A 19,927-nucleotide genomic window follows, 5' to 3' on the forward strand; every position below is an offset into this window, starting at 1 on the left:
CGGTCTAACCTAGAGGGTTAGGTCGTAAGCTCAATCCAGGTGTAAGAGTCGTCTCCCTGGGTCCTGCCTCGGTGGAGTCGCTGGTAGGCAGTTGGACTAACAATCCAAATGTCGTCAGTTCGAATCCCGGGGTGGATGGAAACCAAGGTGTAAAAAGAGGTTTGCAATTGCCTCAACAATCAATCCTTCGGACGCCTAGTTTTGAGTAGGAATCTCGCAATCGAGAACGCCAAGGCAATGCTGTAGAGCGAATATTTTTTTTTTTTTTTTTTGAGATTGAAAAGGCTTTTTAGGACATTAAAAACGAAACTATTGGCACTACGCCCCCCGGGGCATGGCCTTCCTCTAACGTGGGATTTCTGCTCCAGCGCCTCTGACGAGACAGGAGAAACCGGGACCGACGTTTTACTTCACCATCCGATAGAAGCTCAGTGGATAAGGCGGGAATCGAACCCGCGTCTCATAGCATCATCGGGATCGGCAGCCGAAGCCGCTACCCCTGCGCCACGAGACCCCCCTTTTAGGACATTAAAACCTTATTAAATATTGAATGCATTTGACACAGATTTTTGTGAATTAAAAGATTTGTTTATAAATGTTTGTTTATCGAACTAATTTAAAAACAACAATATTTTTAACGAAACCTAAATTAAAAATAGAGCCCAATTTTAAAGATTGTGGCCAGCTTTAAGTTATGGTTCTGTTAAATTTTGTCACATTGATTGACATTTAAACTAAAATCCGATTGTTATTCTTTCTAACTGAAAAAATGCCAAACATTTTTTTACGTTTGGAAAACATGAAAAAAATATTGAAATTTCAAATAATATCCATTAAATTATGAGTTAGGGTTTGTTCATATATTACGTCCAGAGAATTTCTGGATTTAAGCCCGCCTTTCCCCACTACTCCTGTACCATAATATGAGCTGTCACAAACATCAGACCGACTTTATTTCAAACATGTTTAAATAATTTGTCTTTTAGAACATTTTGCTTAAAATAAGTGGTAACACAAAGAATTTTTCATCGAAAAAAAATTAAAGCAGTTAAATTTGAGTTAAATACTGACAACCAGAAAAATCAACATTGATTCAAAAAACTAATGTTAAAAATAACAATATTGAAATGCGAACCAGGAAAAAACATTTTTCAAACTAATTTTTATATGTTTTTTTTTCTAAATTCTATGAAAGAGTACTAACAGAAGTCGTGATTTAAGCTCTTTGATTTAAAATAAAATAACATTAAAAGTAAAATTTTAAATTCAGTTATCTTTAACTACTTGCCATTTTCAGTTGAAACGAAGTTTCAAAAACTATATGTTTATCAATTATAAAAACAAACATTAATATTTTAAAAATTGGTAAGCTTTCAGTAATTTTTCAAAGACTATTTTTTTATGTTTCTACTCTCGTTTGAATTTGAATCAAAATAATGAGTGCTTAAATTTTTGAAGTATTTTTATAAATTTTTTTGTGAATGTTTTTAATAGTTAGGTTATTTTAAATAATTGTACTTTTTGTTATTTTGGGTTGACATTGACACTATTATAAAAGTTTTTTGTTTGAAACAATTATTTAGATAAGAAATGCATATTATTTAAGTTCCTGGAAATGGCGGGAAAAAGTTGGAAATTTGAAAATGGGATTTGAGTGGTCACCCTGAACTGTTGGATTGTTAAGTATTTAGAGGTATGATTTGTTGTTAATGTGCCAAAGTTTGTATTTAATGTGAAGACTGAAGATTATGAAAGAAGAACATTTCTTATATGGGTCATTCCACCTGAAGTGTGCAAGAAAAAATGCAAATTTGAAAATTACCATCTCCGATTCTGCTCAAATTTGGCAGAGCTGTTGAGACTATCAAAACATGCAAAAATCCCGAATTTCATCCAAATCGGACCACCCCCTCCATTTTTGTACCCTCCCAAAAAATCGACTTTTTGGTGATTTTTGAGCAAAACCCCTATCTTCAAACGACGATAACTCAGGAACCGCAAATCATAGAGGGTCGGTCTTAGACTCAATTTTGAAGGAAATTGGACGTAGAATCCATTTCCGTGGTCAAAATTTAGATTAAAATATGTTTTCTACCTGTAGTGCGCAATTGAAAACTTTAAATGGCCGTATCTCAAAACAGCCCTATTTATTTTTTAAATTTGACCTCACCATCGTATTCCCCGGCCAATTTTACATAAGAATCACTTATCGACAGAAATGAATATGTTTCGTTCCAGAGATATCGAATTTTAAAGTTTTGAGTATTTGTGATTACCTAAATTAGCTACACTCGCCGCATATGCTAGAAGCACTCGGGCGCGTTGATCAATAACTGCTACCTGTTTATTTATTGAAATAAGATTTCATCCCAAATAATCATTAGTTAATTAGTAGGAAACTGCTGTATAATCTTAAATTAAAAAAAAGTATACGGTGCATTTATGTGCTAGCCCACAGGACAGAGCAAGAATGACACGCAATACAGGGCAGAATGGAATTCACACAGAGCTAGCAGGAAATTGCAATTGATCTTGTAAGTAACACTTCTTAAGAAAAAGTGTACGATACATTATCGTGTTAAAAATTATGAATTAACATGAATTAAACTCTCGTGAAGCATGATTAAGGAGGAGGATTTCTGGAAAAAAAAGAAAGGCTTCATCCATAAAGTACGTCACGCTAAAATCAGCCAAAATTTACCCCCCTCCTCCCCTTTGTCACACTTTTCCTATACTTAAAACACTCAATGTCACACTTGCTCAGACACTCCCTCCCCCCCTAGAGCGTGACATACTTTATGGATGACGCCAAAGTATAAAACTGAAAAATGTGAGAAAATCACAAAGATTAATTTGATTTATGATCTGATTAAGATCAAATTTTTTAGTTTCTTGTTTTTGATTTTTTTTTTGTTTGTCAATCATTTCGAAATCTTGGAAGACGATGCAACTGTGTCCACATATATCAGAAAAATATGTTTTTGTTTTTGAAATTAAATGTATCAGAATTAAAAAAAAAATATCAATTATTCAGATGAAACTGGCTCACAATATAAAAAATCGGTTTTATATGATCAATCTTTCAAACCGTATGGCAGATTTTGAAGTTTTTGCTGAATGGCACTATTTCGCTACCGCACATGGCAACCCATGAGAATTATTTCATCTACTACAGCCAGCTCTACATTTATTCTTGCTTTAAATAAAAGAAGAAATTAGGAATTAGGAAAAATATGAAATTATATTATTTTCATATTTTTCTTAATGATATGAAAATGATAAAATTATATTGTAAAAACGCTGTAACATTTGCAAAAAAAAAAAATTTACTTAATATGGTTCAAAGACACTGAGATCAGCAAAAACAATGCATTTAAAATTACCCAAAAAAAATTTACTTAATATGGTTCAAAGACACTGAGATCAGCAAAAACAATGCATTTAAAATTACCCAATAAATAATTCTTAAACAAAAAAAAAGATTGTTCAAGGGATTAATTATCTCAAAATCGTATAAAAAAATAAAAATAATTCATCATACAGAACACCAGGTAGTAATTATTGATCAACGCGCCCAAGTGCTTCTAGCATATGCGGCGAGTGTAGCTAATTTAGGTAATCTCAAATACTCAAAACTTTAAAATTCGATATCTCTGGAACGAAACATATTCCTTTCTGTCGATAAGTGATTCTTATGTAAAATTGGCCGGGGAATACGATGGTTGGAATTATTTCATCTACTACAGCCAGCTCTACATTTATTCTTGCTTTAAATAAAAGAAGAAATTAGGAATTAGGAAAAATATGAAATTATATTATTTTCATATTTTTCTTAATGATATGAAAATGATAAAATTATATTGTAAAAACGCTGTAACATTTGCAAAAAAAAAAATTTACTTAATATGGTTCAAAGACACTGAGATCAGCAAAAACAATGCATTTAAAATTACCCAAAAAAAAATTTACTTAATATGGTTCAAAGACACTGAGATCAGCAAAAACAATGCATTTAAAATTACCCAATAAATAATTCTTAAACAAAAAAAAAGATTGTTCAAGGGATTAATTATCTCAAAATCGTATAAAAAAATAAAAATAATTCATCATACAGAACACCAGGTAGTAATTATTGATCAACGCGCCCAAGTGCTTCTAGCATATGCGGCGAGTGTAGCTAATTTAGGTAATCTCAAATACTCAAAACTTTAAAATTCGATATCTCTGGAACGAAACATATTCCTTTCTGTCGATAAGTGATTCTTATGTAAAATTGGCCGGGGAATACGATGGTGAGGTCAAATTTAAAAAATAAATAGGGCTGTTTTGAGATACGGCCATTTAAAGTTTTCAATTGCGCACTACAGGTAGAAAACATATTTTAATCTAAATTTTGACCACGGAAATGGATTCTACGTCCAATTTCCTTCAAAATTGAGTCTAAGACCGACCCTCTATGATTTGCGGTTCCTGAGTTATCGTCGTTTGAAGATAGGGGTTTTGCTCAAAAATCACCAAAAAGTCGATTTTTTGGGAGGGTACAAAAATGGAGGGGGTGGTCCGATTTGGATGAAATTCGGGATTTTTGCATGTTTTGATAGTCTCAACAGCTCTGCCAAATTTGAGCAGAATCGGAGATGGTAATTTTCAAGTGCTGTTCCGCTTCGGGTGGAATGACCCATATCCAATGTTTTCTTTGGAATGAAGTTGGCTTCAAAAGATTCTTTGTGATTTTTCATGAGTTAGAATGCACAATAAAAAAGTTTAATTTTGGAATGTTGAGGCATTTCAATGTAGTATTATTGCAATAATTGTGGAAGTAGTGCAATTACATATTTAAAAGACGTTTATTTATACAATGTTTGAGGTAATATTGCCCATTTTCTGAAACAAAATCTGTCTGCATTACGATATTTTTTAAAATACCAGAAAAGTGTTAAGGTAATTTCTGGTCAGATAATTGCTGAAGTTCTAACACTGTTTGTAAACTTCGATGCAAAAATCGCATTTTGAAAAACGTACCATGAGATTTGAACACTTTGTTCGTGGTTCCCATTTTCATGAACGCTTGTTCACGATTTTAGAAACTCTTTTTTCTCCGTGTACATTCCTATGTTTTGCTGATCAGCTTGAGCATGAGTAGAAAAGATTGATTTCGTTTTTACTTGTGGAAGTTTAAAATGTTATTCCAACATTTTTGAGGCTGGATTGAATTGAAACAAGATTACTTTCTATCTACTCAATTATGCAACAAGATGTCTCAAAAATATTCAAGGATTGCATATCTTAGAAAATTCCCACTGTGCACCTTCGAGTACCTGTTCGCACCGACAAACCCGGTGCCTCCCCCGGCAGCGGTGACGAGGGTCATAAATCATCTTTCCATTTCACCGACTGATAATGCTCACTTTTTCCTTCCATTTATTTTTTTCCCTTTCCTTTGGCACCGGAATCTGCTTCCTTTCACCACGTCCGCCACCGCCCGACGACATCCGCCCACCGGGGGTTTCCTGCTGTGGAATCTAGGACGTGGTATTTGCGCTAGCCCATGCCACCGGCAAAACGGGCCGCTTCACCCTCATCGAACGGTGGCGCAACAACGAGCGGCTGCTGGCACCCCACGAGAACCCGCTCAAGATTCTGATGAAGTGGGGCGAGTACTCGAGCGATGTCCAATTCATCCTGCAGCGGTCCGAGCAGAAAAAGGATGGTCAGACTACGCAGCAACAGCAGCAGCAGAACAACAATAACAACCCGCAGCCAAACGGCAGTCCTCCCACGAATCAGCCGCAGCAGCAGCTTCAACAACAACTCCAGAATCAAAACCACCCCCAGTCCCAGCAGCAGCTGCTGCGGCAACAGCAAAAGCTCAACCAGCTGAACGGCAACGTGGACGCGGATGTCAAGAGCAAGCTGGTGCAAAGTAATAACCTCAAAAACAGCGGAAGTGATCCCAGCTACGGGAAGCAACAGCAGCAGCAGCAGCAGCAACCTCCAGCGGAGCTGATCACCAACTCGTTGCTGCTGGACCGGGGCAAGGAGACGCGAAAGAGTCTCAACTCAGGGTGAGTCATCGTGATTGATTTCATTTCACGGGACGGGGCATTGATTGGGGATTTTAGGTTGTTTTTTTTTCTTGGTTGAGATGGGTAGAGTGGTTCGCAGAAGTTTTTAAAAGTAAGCTGCGGAGGGCAGCTGAGGCTTAAACTAGGTTGAACATTTTTGATTGGAATCTTTGTAGATTTAGGAAATTAATTGAATTAGTCGGCACCGTTTTCATTTTTTGTATTTTTTGAAGGAAATTTCCTGGTACAGTCCAAACTCAATTATCCGAAGGTGTCCAAGGAAAAAATGTTTTGGAAACATAAAATTCGAGTTCTGTGACCAAATTGAAATCAAGTTTGAGATGTTGCTTTGCTTGTTACTTTACCAAATACATTTTCTAAATATTTCATCACCGCTTTTTGTCCGATATCCTGCATCAATCCTGGGTTTGAAATTTCCAAATCAATTTGCAGCAAGACTTCGAATTATCGTGACTGGACTGTATACATAAAAAAGTAAATGGATTTCACTTTATTGGTTGTCAAAGTATGACCCTCGTGTCAAATTTGCACCGAGAGCTGATTAAATTTGATGCGCGGAAACGATTGGTCATTGGATGCTTCAGAAATTCAAAATAAATTAATAATAGATTTATAAACCTCTATAATTTTGTACAAAAAAGTGTAAAAATAAGGCTTACTTCACATTATATTTTTTTTTGCTTGATTTTTTACACGCTAATCAAAAGAAGTTCACAATAAATATCTTCATAACTTAAAACATAAAAAGTTTTAATGTTCTAATTCTGAATTCGACCACAAAGTCCAAAAAAGAATTTTATAAATTTAGGAAGTTAGGACTGATAAAAAATGGGCACAAGGAAAAAAGTCCGCAATTTTATTTAAAAATTTTATCAATTTATTTTTCATAATTCGCTTTTCAGAAACCCTGCTCTTGCCCTTTTTTCATTTTTGGTATGTTTTAGTGGTCTTAAGTGACAAATTTTGAGCTATATTCTGGTAAAATGTATCGAGCAAATTGACTTTTAAAATTTTACAAATATGCCACAAAAACATTTCGTAGTTTTTTGACAAAACTATTTTTCAAAAATTGGAAAAACCGGTCAGACACATTTTTCAACTCTTTCTGAAAACAATATTTTGATTTTTTTTAATCATGACCAACATTTCAAAAGGACGTAATGTTGAATGATTGGAACTTTTCAAATGTTAGTCTTGATTTAAGAAAATAAATATTGTTTTCGAAAAGATCAGAAAATTTCACGAATGTTTCATATTTTATCATTGAAAATCGGACAATTAGTTGCTGAGATATCAATGTTAGAAAATGGTGGGTTGTTTGGGTGAGACTTGGAAAACATCAATTTTCCTGTGTTTTAACCTTTGCATGGCAATATATCAGCAACTAAGGGTCGTATCAACAAAGTTCAAAAAAGCAAAATATAGGGAATTTTCTCAGCTTTTCAAAAATATTTTTTTAAGTGGGCAAACATGGGCACTTATTTAAAAGAATGAATACGAATATTTTTAAAAGTAACCTATAAATGGCTATGACTTGAAAACGGTGCACTTAATCAAAATTTTACTAAAGTACTTTTTGATTGCAAATTAGAGCGTCCAATTTCCCGTCCCGGGAAAAAAAATCCCGGGAATTCCAGGGATTTCCCGGAAAAAAATATTTCCCGTTTCCCGGGAAATTTGTGAATTTCCCGGGAATTCCCGAAATACATGCAGAAGTATACATTTTCCTACCTTTTTGGCACCCATGTTTTGAAATTATACAAAAAATTATAATTGGAGAACCTAACCTGATTTGATTTTATTTATTTTTATCTACTGTTCATATTGAACTAGGGGAAATCTACCCTTTCCAATCAAACACATATCTTCGTCATATGGAGAGTTTGATGCTAGATTAAAGCTCCAAAAATACTATTTGGGCTATAAACTTACCAGCAACAGCACCGCCTCGAGTAAGCACGCAAATGTATGCCACTTACTGGCCAAAAAGATCACATTTAATGCACTTTTGATCATAATTTGTATTTTGCGAGACCACTTCTCATCATTTTGTTGGCACACACAGTGACACACACGAGAATCCCTCAAACGCTTAATGAATATCGCCAAAATTAACTTTTCACTTTCGCTTACTTTTTCACGGCGCTTAAGATATGAAATTGCTTCCAACTACCGGCAACATGTTCTTTTGATCATTAGTAAGGCACTCACTTGAAGAATAATCCCGAAAAATGTAATAAATTAGCAAGCGCCATCAAAAAAACAAACGCGCCAAGTCGTTTGACGTTTCAATTTTCACTTTGCATTCCACTCGAAGGCTGAAGAAAACCGAGCGAGAGACGAAGGCAAAAAAGAACAAAGGCTGGCCGTCAACACCACCAGCAGCACAGCCAGCGATGCCAGGAAACTTTCCCTATAAATGCCACTTTTCGTGAGTGTTCGTTTGAACTGTCAGCGCAAATGGCAACACTCGACAGAGTGTTGGAAGAAAAAAGAACTAAGCCGATATTAGAAAAATAGGCGTGGCCCAATGCATTCGCCTCGATTAGAATACCCTTGGGATTTTTTTTTGTTAAATGCTTGGTAAAGAAATAGAATAACTTTTAGTGAAAGTGAAAATAAACAGAAATGTTCACAAAAACTTGCTCTACTCGTTGGTGTACTTGGTTTTAGTAAAATTCAAGGGAGACTCTAGATTATCCAGCATCATTCATACACGACCGCTTATTAGGATTAAAATGGGTAGATTTCCCCTAATCAGCTTGTCTGTAAATTTCATGTCAAGGTTTAATTCAGGTAATATTTATTTCTGAAGCATTCACCACTAGGAATATTGTTTGCTTATATGTTGGACAACAAAACTTACGCTGTTAAGGAATGATTATAAACTATTTTATTTTTGGCAACCTTTTTTAATGTTTTTTTTTGTAAAATCATTTAAAAATAAGATATTTACATCTTCCGGCCAAGATCAACATTGATATTTGTTTGACTTTTTTTACCTTGAATATGTTGGATGGAAATTGAACTGATATAATTAAATCTTTAAAAAAGGTTTGTGTGAGAAGAATTTGTTTCTAAGTATTCGAGAAATTACAGATTGAAGTTATAAATTTATGAAGCACGTGAGCTACCAAGGGCGTAAGAGGGTTATATAGGAAAAAATATCGTTGAATTTCAACCACTTTTAAATTCTCAAAATTATTTTAATCTAATTGATTTATTAGGCTGAATACCATATAACTCAAATCATATCATAAAACCATGAAAAACCATTAAAAAACAACTTCGTGTCAAATTTTCAAGTTAAAAAATTGTGTTTCAAGTTAAAAAACGCTAGAAATTAGATTTTTAAGGTAAATTCAATGATTATTTATATATTCACAAGTTGATTTTTTTTGTTTTTTTTTATTTTTTTTTAATTTTAGCTTTACGGTCACTGAGACAAATTTAAATGCAATTCTATAATTGTTGAGCATAGATTTTCACTGTCCAAACACTTTGATTTAAAAAATCCTTTTCAACAAAAATACTAATAATATTTTCTTTCATTTGGGACGATTTGAAAGATTTAAAAATTAGAAAGTTCATATATTTTCTCAAAGTTGCTGGATTTTTTACAAGCAGTCAAGCCATTAATTGATCCTCACGCTCATTTTGACCATTAAAGTTGCTGTTTATGCAATTTCGTTGCAAAAGATCAATCAGATACAAGATTAAAATAATTTTCGCTAAAGTTCACATTTCCCGGGAATTCCCGGGATTTCCCGGGAAATTTGTTGAAAATTTCCCGTTTCCCGGGAATTTTGTAACCCCGGGAAATTGGACGCTCTATTGCAAATTCGATTTAACATCGGAAAATGAAGTTGAAAAATTTTTGCTACCGATGTTTCGATTTTTTTAAAATCAGTATTGATTCAAAAATTCATAACTCGGTCAAAGATTTTTGGCCAGTTCTGGAAATTTCTAAAAAAAAATAGCATAAATGCACAAATTTGATGTCTTCTAAAACATATCAGAAAACAAAAAAAAACTTGTTTTTTGAAAATCAAGTTTTAGTTATAAAAAGTAAAATTAAAAATCACATATTTTTTACCGTGTATGATTTTTTTCAGTGTATTCCTTATCTACACCTACAATTTTGCTGAAGACACCAATTCGATCAAAGTATTTCTTCAAAAGATACAGATTTTTGAATTTCCATGAATCATTTTTGTAACGACAGCTGCCACATTTGTATGGATAATTGTTTGGGCATACCGAAGGCACCAAAAAAGTTTAAGCCGGATCAAAGAATAAAAAATTAAAAAAATAACGATTTCGTAGCGAACTGTTCCGAATGGAAATTTTGAAAAGTACATATTTCTAAGTGTTACCCAAATAGTCTAATTTTAAATTGACGATATCTTAAAAACTTTAGATTCAATATTCAATTTTAAAACATAAATTCTTTGAATTTTCTCATTTTTTTTTTTGTAAAAAAAATAGGATTTCAAAATCACGACACTCATTTCAAAGAGCTTATATGTATGATTTAGCCCTCTTGAAATTTCAGTTTTGAAATACTGAAAATATTTTTTAAGAACGAGAACAATTTTCGTCATTAAAATCATACTGTATACCATACATTCTATTTTAACACTTCATTAAGGCATTTGACATTGATAAAATTTTAAATTATTGAGAGAACTTGGAGAAAGTGATCATTTTTACTTTTTCTTTCAATTTCTAAGAACATATTGTCAGATTAAGCCCCATGTTCATTCTTGTCAATAATAATATTTGCATCGTATTTTCGAGCATTCCCGAGCTGTACAGCATTCGTCATACGGCCAGGCCTACTGCGTTGCATTAACCACAGAGAGGATTCTGTGAACGGATCACATTCTACAGAATTTACAGGGGAGGAAGGATGCGTGGACATAACGTACGGAATGCTCCGGATCAGAAAAAAAAACTCGAATAGCTAAGCTTTATATATTTCAATTTTCATATGATTGAAAGATGTATTAAAGAAACGAAGGAAATATTAAATATTGCATAAAAAGTAAAAATTAATAAAAAATCAGCCCGTGTCCTAATCAAAATATTCTTTAAAAGTTTTTTTTTGTTGTTGAATAGATTGCTGAGATATGGATATATTTTTTCTAACGCTTACAATTCGCCCATCCGCTTCATTCAGTGATACCTCGAAAACTCTTGAAACTTGTTTTATTTTCATTAAAAAATAAATAAATAATCATTATTATAAGATTTTAAAATTCATAATTTACATTTGAAAAGAAGATTTTTTACGAAAAATATCAACCTTAAACACATTTTAAGGTAATTTTCAAAGCACCACCCCAATTTCAACGCACTACCAGCTCACGAACTTTGCTCACACACGCACTCGCCTAGATAATCATTTTATTTATTTCTTAATTTAATACGGTTTGTTACCCTTTTCTTCAAAATCACTCTGCGTGGGCCCTCACGGAGATTTCTCCCACCCGTAGCCCTATGGGAATTCCTTCCCGTTTTCTTCAACTCGATGATCCCGAGCCCGGCAATCAGTGGGATATGATTGGAAAGCAATGGGTCCCGTCCATCCGAATCAATGAAAAACGATGAAGCTAGAGCCTGTGTGTGTGTGTCGGCAGCACATTATTTGTTCAATTATCATCCTTTCCTTCCTTATATTTTTATTTTTCTATCTTTCTCTCATTCTCTATCGCTTTTGATCCTGTGGGAGAGCGATTGAATGACCGGCTCTTTCTTGATACGATACGGTCAATAATGAAATACGATGATTCGGTGGGTGTGTGCGTGTATCGCTATCGACGCGCCGCTGAGGTCCGACGATAGGTACTATAGAAGATTACGAGCTATGGCCGGGGCCTTCTTGGCGGTCGCTTTCGACACTTCTGGCCTGCTGGGAAGGAACAGGATTTCCCACTTTGAAGATTTTCTTTTCTTCAAGGATATCACGGTTGGATTTTCCAGCGATAGTAAGAAATTGTGAGCTTTGGAGAAGGTTAGAGTTGTGAAGGATATATAATATACTTTTCCGAAATTATACCTTTTTCAAAACACTTTTTGTTTTTGTTTTTGTTTTTTTTTTTTTTTTTAACAGTTTTGCAATATTCAACAATGAAAATTTAACGATTTACACTTACACTAGCCACTAGGGTGGCCCAAATCTGGGTACCCACTTGGTTGCTACTCCCGGTAAATCCGAATTTGAGCTTAATCTGACCATGAAAACCCCACTTTAAACCTTTTAAGTTTGAAAGAAAAATTCGTCAAATTTAAGGAGAAATGTACCCGGATTTGGACAACTCTTTCAGTCATACATTCAAACAAACCGATACACATACAATCTCAGTCTCAAGATATAGTGTCCTGGGTCATATTTCTTTCCCGATGGGATATCGTCGGAGGGTGGCATTGAGTGTGAATTGATGGACACCTTCGTCGGCCTCACCCAAGTCCATTTCTCTTCGCCCACGCACTATTATCTGGACAGGCCAGCCGGAGACCATGAACCTTGACCTGGACTATATGGTTACCCGTATGGTTGGAGAGTGGGATAGAGAAAGAAAAAGAGACCCTCCTTCCTGATTATCAATTCATGCGGCATCTGAGCAGCAGGTTTATGTTGGGTACAAGAACACACACGTACACACGCTGAAGAACAAACATGGACAAACTTTTCCGATCCCCCGTAAGAGGAAAGGATGCTGGAAATCAGAAACACTCGGATCAGCTCTTTCCTCCGGGGCTAGCACTTGTTTGGTATGTATAACCGGTGACTCGATGTCGTCCGATTTTCGGAATTTATCGTTACCATTTGTATTTATGAGTCTTGTGATGTGTACGGGATTTGTGTAGAATCGTCCTAGAGCGGAACCCTGAATCATGGTTTGCTGCATCATCGTACCCCAGTTGTTGCACCGTTCTATGTTACCCTTGAGAGTTTTGAAACAGTCACCACATCATTCTGTAGCCTCAATGAATAAGTTTTCTAATGATTTGCCCTGGGAATGCCAGCCCTTCAGCATATATTTCCAACATTTAGTCGAAATCAGTGCCCAAATCAACCGGCACATTTCACAAATCATCGTCCAACATGAAAATCCCATCGCCACAAAGTTTATCGCCACTTTAAACTGCCCCCCCGGAACCGTATTCCGGGAAACCAGAACGAATGAGTTCGGAGCGACCGGCGACGTGCTGATTTTGGTCGCAGTATAGAAGTCCGCTCTAAACGAATTATGAATTTAATATGTACTTCCGACCCTCGGAGGCGGCGGTCAAACCTTCCGGAAAGGATGGGAAACATTCATGTGACACGAATTCTAATGAATTCCTTCCGAGAATCTGAGTGGGGCCCGGCGTCATTCGGAAGCAGCGCTATCATGTGTGGTACACACACACACATATTTTGGTTCGTTTTGAATTGGTTGTTGGTGACGGTGTATTGAAGGATAGGTTTTATAATTCTTGAAAATCAATCATTTTGACATAGATAAAAAAAGACAAAGCTTACAAAATTTAACTTTCTTATGAAACTTAGAAGATAACATCGAAATCGTACAATCACAAACTCAGCAATACTCAGACTGTAGTACTTTTTCAATGACCAAAAATCACATTTTGCATCTGAGCAATTCTCTGAGATTTCGGTCATTCGATTTTTTTTAATTTTTTTTAATCCGACTGAAACTTGTTTGGTGCCTTTAATTGTAGTGGTTGCCAAAGTTGTAGTTTTAGATAAGACTACACTAAAAATAATGATACACGTTAAAATTTTTTGGTGATTTTTAATTTCACTTTTTTTTGCGCAGTTGCTGGCTTGATTTTAGCTGCAGTGAAATTTTTATCGATAAATGTGGGGGAGATAGAGCCAAAAAAAATCAATTTGCTTCATCAAAAATAACTGTTTTGTCATTAAATTGTTTTATTAAAAAAAATTGTTTTTGCATGCATGCTCATGCTCAAAAAAATTGTTTTTGCATTTTTTTGAAAAAAAAAAATGTCTACATATTTTTGAACGTCGATGGTTATACAAATTATGTCAGAAATTCAGCATAAATGTGTGTTTTCATCAAATGCTAATAAAATTCATTGCTTTTTCAACTTTTTGTACCAATGTGGCGATCAATCACAATCAATCAAACCACGCGTTTAGCGCCATTTTTAACCATTGCTATTTGGCTACGTTAAAAGATTTTTTAGAAGCTTATGGTTTTAAGTAAGCTTTTTGCATGCCTAATGGCAATTGACAGCTACAATACCCTTGGTTTTAAAGAAGCATGAGATAAAACCATTAGGCATGACATTGCCATCGGGTTAAAAAAATGCTTAAAACTTACATAAAACCTTATTGAAAGCCATTTGGCTTTCAATGCCATCCGGTTTTATTTTCGAGGCATAAAACCTGCTTAGAACCTTTAAATCAGCTCATTCTTTTTGGTTGCTGTGAAAGTCAACATAAAGCTTTTAGGGTAATTCTCTACCAACTCACACGAAATCGGGAAAAGTTGCCCCGACCCCTCTTAGATTTGCGTGAAACTTTGTCCTAAGGGGAACTTTTGTCCCTGATCACGAATCCGAGGTCCGTTTTTTGATATCTCGTGACGGAGGGGCGGTACGACCCCTTCCATTTTTGAACATGTGAAAAAAGAGGTGTTTTTCAATAATTTGCAGCCTGAAACGGTGATGAGATAGAAATTTGGTGTCAAAGGGACTTTTATGTAAAATTAGACGCCCGATTTGATGGCGTACTTAGAATTCCGAAAAAAACGTATTTTTCATCGAAAAAAACACTAAAAAAGTTATAAAAATTCTCTCATTTTCCGTTACTCGACTGTAAAAAATTTTGGAACATGTTATTTTATGGGAAATTTAATGTACTTTTCGAATCTACATTGACCCAGAAGGGTCATTTTTTCATTTAGAACAAAATTTTTCATTTTAAAATTTCGTGCTTTTTCTAACTATGCAGGGATATTTTTAAGAGTGTAACAATGTTTTACAAAGTTGTAGAGCAGACAATTACAAAAAATTTGATATATAGACATATGGGGTCCAAGCCTACTCCGATGGAATCGCTGGTGGCGGTTGGACTCACAATCCAAAGGTCGTCAGTTCAAACACTGGGATGGAAGGTTACTTGGAGTAAAAGAGGTTTGGGTGCTCTCCCCATTCAAGCCTTCGGACTCCTAGGTTCGAGCAGAAACTTGCAATAGAGACCACAAAAGACCCGGGGGTCGTTAATGTGGATGGTTTGATTTTTTTTTTTACATAAGGGGTTTGCTTATAAACATCACGAGTTATCACGATTTTACGAAAAAAAGTTTTGAAAAAGTTACTTTTTGCGTTTTTCTTCGTTTCGTCGTCCGTGTCTGTCGCGGGTGACTATGAACGGCCATGATCGATGACGACCAACCTTTTCAAAACTTTTTTTCGTAAAATCACGATAACTCGTGATGTTTATAAGCAAACCCCTTATGTCTATATATCAAAATTTTTGTAATTGTCTGCTCTACAACTTTGTTGAACATTGTTACACTCTAAAAAATAACCCTGCAAAGTTAGAAAAAACACGAAATTTTAAAATGAAAATTTTTGTTCTAAATGAAAAAATGACCCTTCTGGGTCAATGTAGATTCGAAAAGTACATTAAATTTCCCATAAAATAACATGTTCCAAAATTTTTTACAGTCGAGTAACGGAAAATGGGAGAATTTTTAAAACTTTTTTAGTGTTTTTTTCGATGAAAAATACGTTTTTTCGGAATTCTGAGTACGCTATCAAATCGGGCGTCTAATTTTACATAAAAATCCCTTTGACACCAAATATCTATCTCATCACCGTTTCAGGCTGCAAATTATTGAAAAACACCTCTTTTTTCGCATGTTCAAAAATGGAAGGGGTCGTACCGCCCCTCCGTCACGAGATATCAAAAAACGGACCTCGGATTCATGATCAGGGACAAAAGTTACTCCATAGGACAAAGTTTCACGCAAATCGAAGAGGGGTCGGGGCAACTGCTGTGTGAGTTGGAGGAGAATTAACCTATAAGCAATCAAGATGCTACTATAAAACCTTAATAAAACTAAGTGGTGGTTTTTTGGTAAAACAATGTTAGTTGAAGATGATAACTTTAATTTTATTGCATTCGAAAATTACAGAAATTTATGGTTCGATCAATGTCCCCCCGGTAGAACCTTTCCCAGGGCACTGGCAACTCCGGGTGTAGCCAATCCGGTCAAAATGGCAATTTTCATAACCAGTTTCAAAAAGCATGAATTTTGATACCCATATTGTCCCAAGTTGTATGGTTCGATTAATGTCCCCCCGGTTGAACCTTCCCGAGGGCACTGGCCACTCCGGGTGTGGCCAATCCGGTCATAATGGCCATTTTCTTTACCAGTTTCAAAAACCATGAATTTTGATACCCATATTGTCCCAAAATGTATGGTTCGATTAATGTCCCCCAGGAAGAAACTTCCCGAGGGCACTGGCCACTAAGGGTGAGGCTAATATCCTATAAATGTGGTCCCAACCCCATTGCCCCAAATCATTCTGGTTTTCCGGTGACCGTCCTAAAAATTTTCATTAGAACGGAATTCCTCCCAATTTAGTGCACAAACTGTGTCTTTCAATGTGTGCGTGTGTGTGTGTGAGCAATAAAATTACCACCGTGGATCCGTCTTTGATGAACCCACGGTAGGTACTGAAATTTTCTGAGGCTAAGTGCTAGCTTAAATAGTTCGCATGAAATGTGGCAACAGTGGTGCAACATTCTCTCGTGACAGTTCCACGAAACCAGGAGAGGACTCTCAGAGTAGGCAAAATTTGCACGATGTTGCCACTTTTCATGCGAACTACTTAAGCTAGCACTTAGCCTCAGAAAATTTCAGTACCTACCGTGGGTTCATCAAAGACGGATCCACGGTGGTAATTTTATTGCTCACACACACACGCGCACACATTGAAAGACACAGTTTGTGCACTAAATTGGGAGGAATTCCGTTCTAATGAAAATTTTTAGGACGGTCACCGGAAACCAGAATGATTTGGGGCAATGGGGTTAGGACCACATTTATAGGATATTGGCCGCACCCGGAGTGGCCAGTGCCCTCGGAAAGTTTCTACCGGGAGGACATTAATCGAACCATACATTTTGGGACAATATGGGTATCAAAATTCATGGTTTTTGAAACTGGTAATGAAAATGGCCAGTTTGACCGGATTGGCCACACCCGGAGTGCCCAGTGCCCTCGGGAAGGTTCTACCGGGGGGACATTGATCGAACCATACGACTTGGGGCAATATGGGTATCAAAATTCATGGTTTTTGAAACTGGTAATGAAAATGGCCGTTTTGATCGGATTGGCCACACCCGGAGTGGCCAGTGCCCTCGGGAAGGTTCTACCGGGAGGACATTAATCGAACCATACGACTTGGGGCAATATGGGTATCAAAATTCATGGTTGATACAGGACATGAAAATTACCATTTGGTTGAGGTGGTCACAACCTAAAGTTGCCGGTTCCCTCTGGGAGGTCCACCCGGGAGGACATTTTCCGAACCATAATTGTTTTGGCAATATTTTCGTGTTTTGGCAATTTATTTCCACAGAGGTGCCAAAGATTGAAAACATTTATTTGGAATAAATAATTTTGGATTAAATAAATAGGCAATGATTTAGAAATATAAAATAAAATAAAATATTTTTTTAGGAGTTTTGTACAAAGTTCTTTGTCATATTGGTCATGTAGAACATAACCACCTGCACCTTTTTTGTGTCAAAAGCAGTGATGCCAACCATCGCGACGCTCATTTTTGGTTCGCGGCACATTTTTTGTTTAAAGTGCTTTTCAGTTACGGAATTTGACAAAGTTGTGTATGAAGGACTTGTAGAACACACCAAATTGTACAACTTTGCTGAACATAGCAATGATTTTTGATGAATACAAAAAAAGTTACAACCAAAAATGCGTTAGGCAAACGAAAGCATCCCGAACCATTGGTCTTGAGGTCGGAAATCTTCTTGTAATTTTTTGCGAATGAATTTCAAAACTATACAATGTTCTGAAGAAATGTTGCTGTTGGTGAGTTCTACAAGTGCTTCGAACACGATTTTGTCGAATTCCGTAACTGAAAAGTACTACAAACGAAAAATTTGCCGCGAACCAAAAATGAGCGCCGCGATGGTTGACATCACTGGTCAAAAGTCGTAGTAGTAGTAGTATTTAGAGTAAATTTTTTTTTAACAAATAATAAACAATTTCTACAATCATCCCGAAGACACTTAATCATAAAGAAATCTGTTCTCATGATACAGATTTTTGAATACTTGAACATAATTTTACACGCTGCCAAAATTGTATTGAAGAACTACAGGGCATTGTGTAAAGTTACAGTTGCTTTTTTGTACTTCACGTTTTTATCGTCATAAGGAAATTCAGATAACCATTTTTCCAATGTAATTTGTTTTACAGAGTTAGCATCTCTTTAAAACAAATTACTCTCTTTAATCATAAGTCTGATACTTATTCTTTTTTATTACAAAATTTTTTCATGTGGCTTTTATTTGAGAATGCTATTTTTAGTAAAAATACATATATTTTGGATAACAATTTCTGCTCTTTTTTATTTTTTTCTAGAATTATGATGATAACACAAGGATAATCCTTAATAGATTTTGATTGTTTTGTGCTCAAACGAGTTTGAATGGTCACAAAAACTAATTCAGCTTAATGAGTTTTTTGCAAATCGCCTTTTTTTTTGTTTTTAGAATGCAACAAAGTTTCCTGAGACATCTATAAATTTGCTCAATAAAAATTTCATTTACAAAATTTCAACCTAGTTGAGATTTCAAAATATTTATATTCGAAGTCTTTGAGAATTGTTATAAAGATCAATATCAACCAAATTTATATCTCATTAAATCAGACTTTATTCCTGTCTAAATTAATTAATTTTCCAAAAAAGTGATCCAGATTCCCAAATTCTCAAGAAATTTTTTATTAGTTTGTATGGAAGTATTCCTGAAAAAAATATATCGTGCATGAGCCTAAATAACCTACGAACGGTTTCGAATTTCATATATTAGATCTTCACACACCGTCACCGTCGTCAACGTTTCATGAATGTGATTTCAATTTACCTTAATGGAAACGGATCGCCGTGTCCTGCCGGTTGTGGGCAATCATTTTTCAAATGCTTCTGGCCAAACTCATATCGAGTGCCGCCCCTCGCATCGTGGTTTGCTGTATTTATTTTTTTGTGTGAATGTCCTTTTTTTGCGGTGGGTTTTTGCCTTTTTGTTTTAATACCCTCTCGGAGAACCCAACAAGGATAAACAGGATGGGACAAAAACAACCGTGGGTTGACGACTACGCGACACGACCGCGGCGGTCCCCTTTTCAGCGCTTATTTGAACCGGAAATTCAATGAAAAAAAAAGAAGTCAGAAAAAGGACACGCTCCTTGCTCAAACGGGGCAAGCTGCACAATCTCACCGAGCAATTTGGGAGTTTTCTGCATTTTTTTTGGAGCACAGGTTGGGCCGGACTTGTCAATGATGGTCATGGTCAGAAGGATCAAAAGCATTTTCCATTTTTCGCCCCACATTTTTTACCCATTTCTGAGTGATGCCAAAACAAGTGCACTGTTAAAAAACTTTTATGAGTAAAACCTTTTTTTGTCAATACCGGCGCCAGCCTTGTCGAAATCTAGATCTCTTTATAACTTTATAAAAATAACATTTTCAGTCAGTGTAAACAAATTTCCAGGTGCAAATATGTGCATGAACGACGAGGATTGGCAGAGTGTTTCCAATAAAAG

General features: G+C 35.7%; 1 protein-coding gene across 3 annotated transcripts in view; it reads left to right on the forward strand.

Moving 5' to 3' along the window:
- LOC120416957 (ras association domain-containing protein 8) overlaps nt 1–19,927 on the forward strand; it is a 158,669-nt gene that overhangs the window by 45,924 nt on the left and 92,818 nt on the right. For all 3 annotated transcript variants that reach the window (XM_039578863.2, XM_039578868.2, XM_039578867.2), the window contains exon 3: nt 5,527–6,065. In XM_039578863.2, coding sequence (XP_039434797.1) covers nt 5,527–6,065 — 539 coding nt within the window. The remainder of the gene's footprint in view (nt 1–5,526; nt 6,066–19,927) is intronic.

This window comes from Culex pipiens, chromosome 3 (assembly GCF_016801865.2).
Source record: "Culex pipiens pallens isolate TS chromosome 3, TS_CPP_V2, whole genome shotgun sequence".
Taxonomy (NCBI): Eukaryota; Metazoa; Arthropoda; class Insecta; order Diptera; family Culicidae; genus Culex; species Culex pipiens.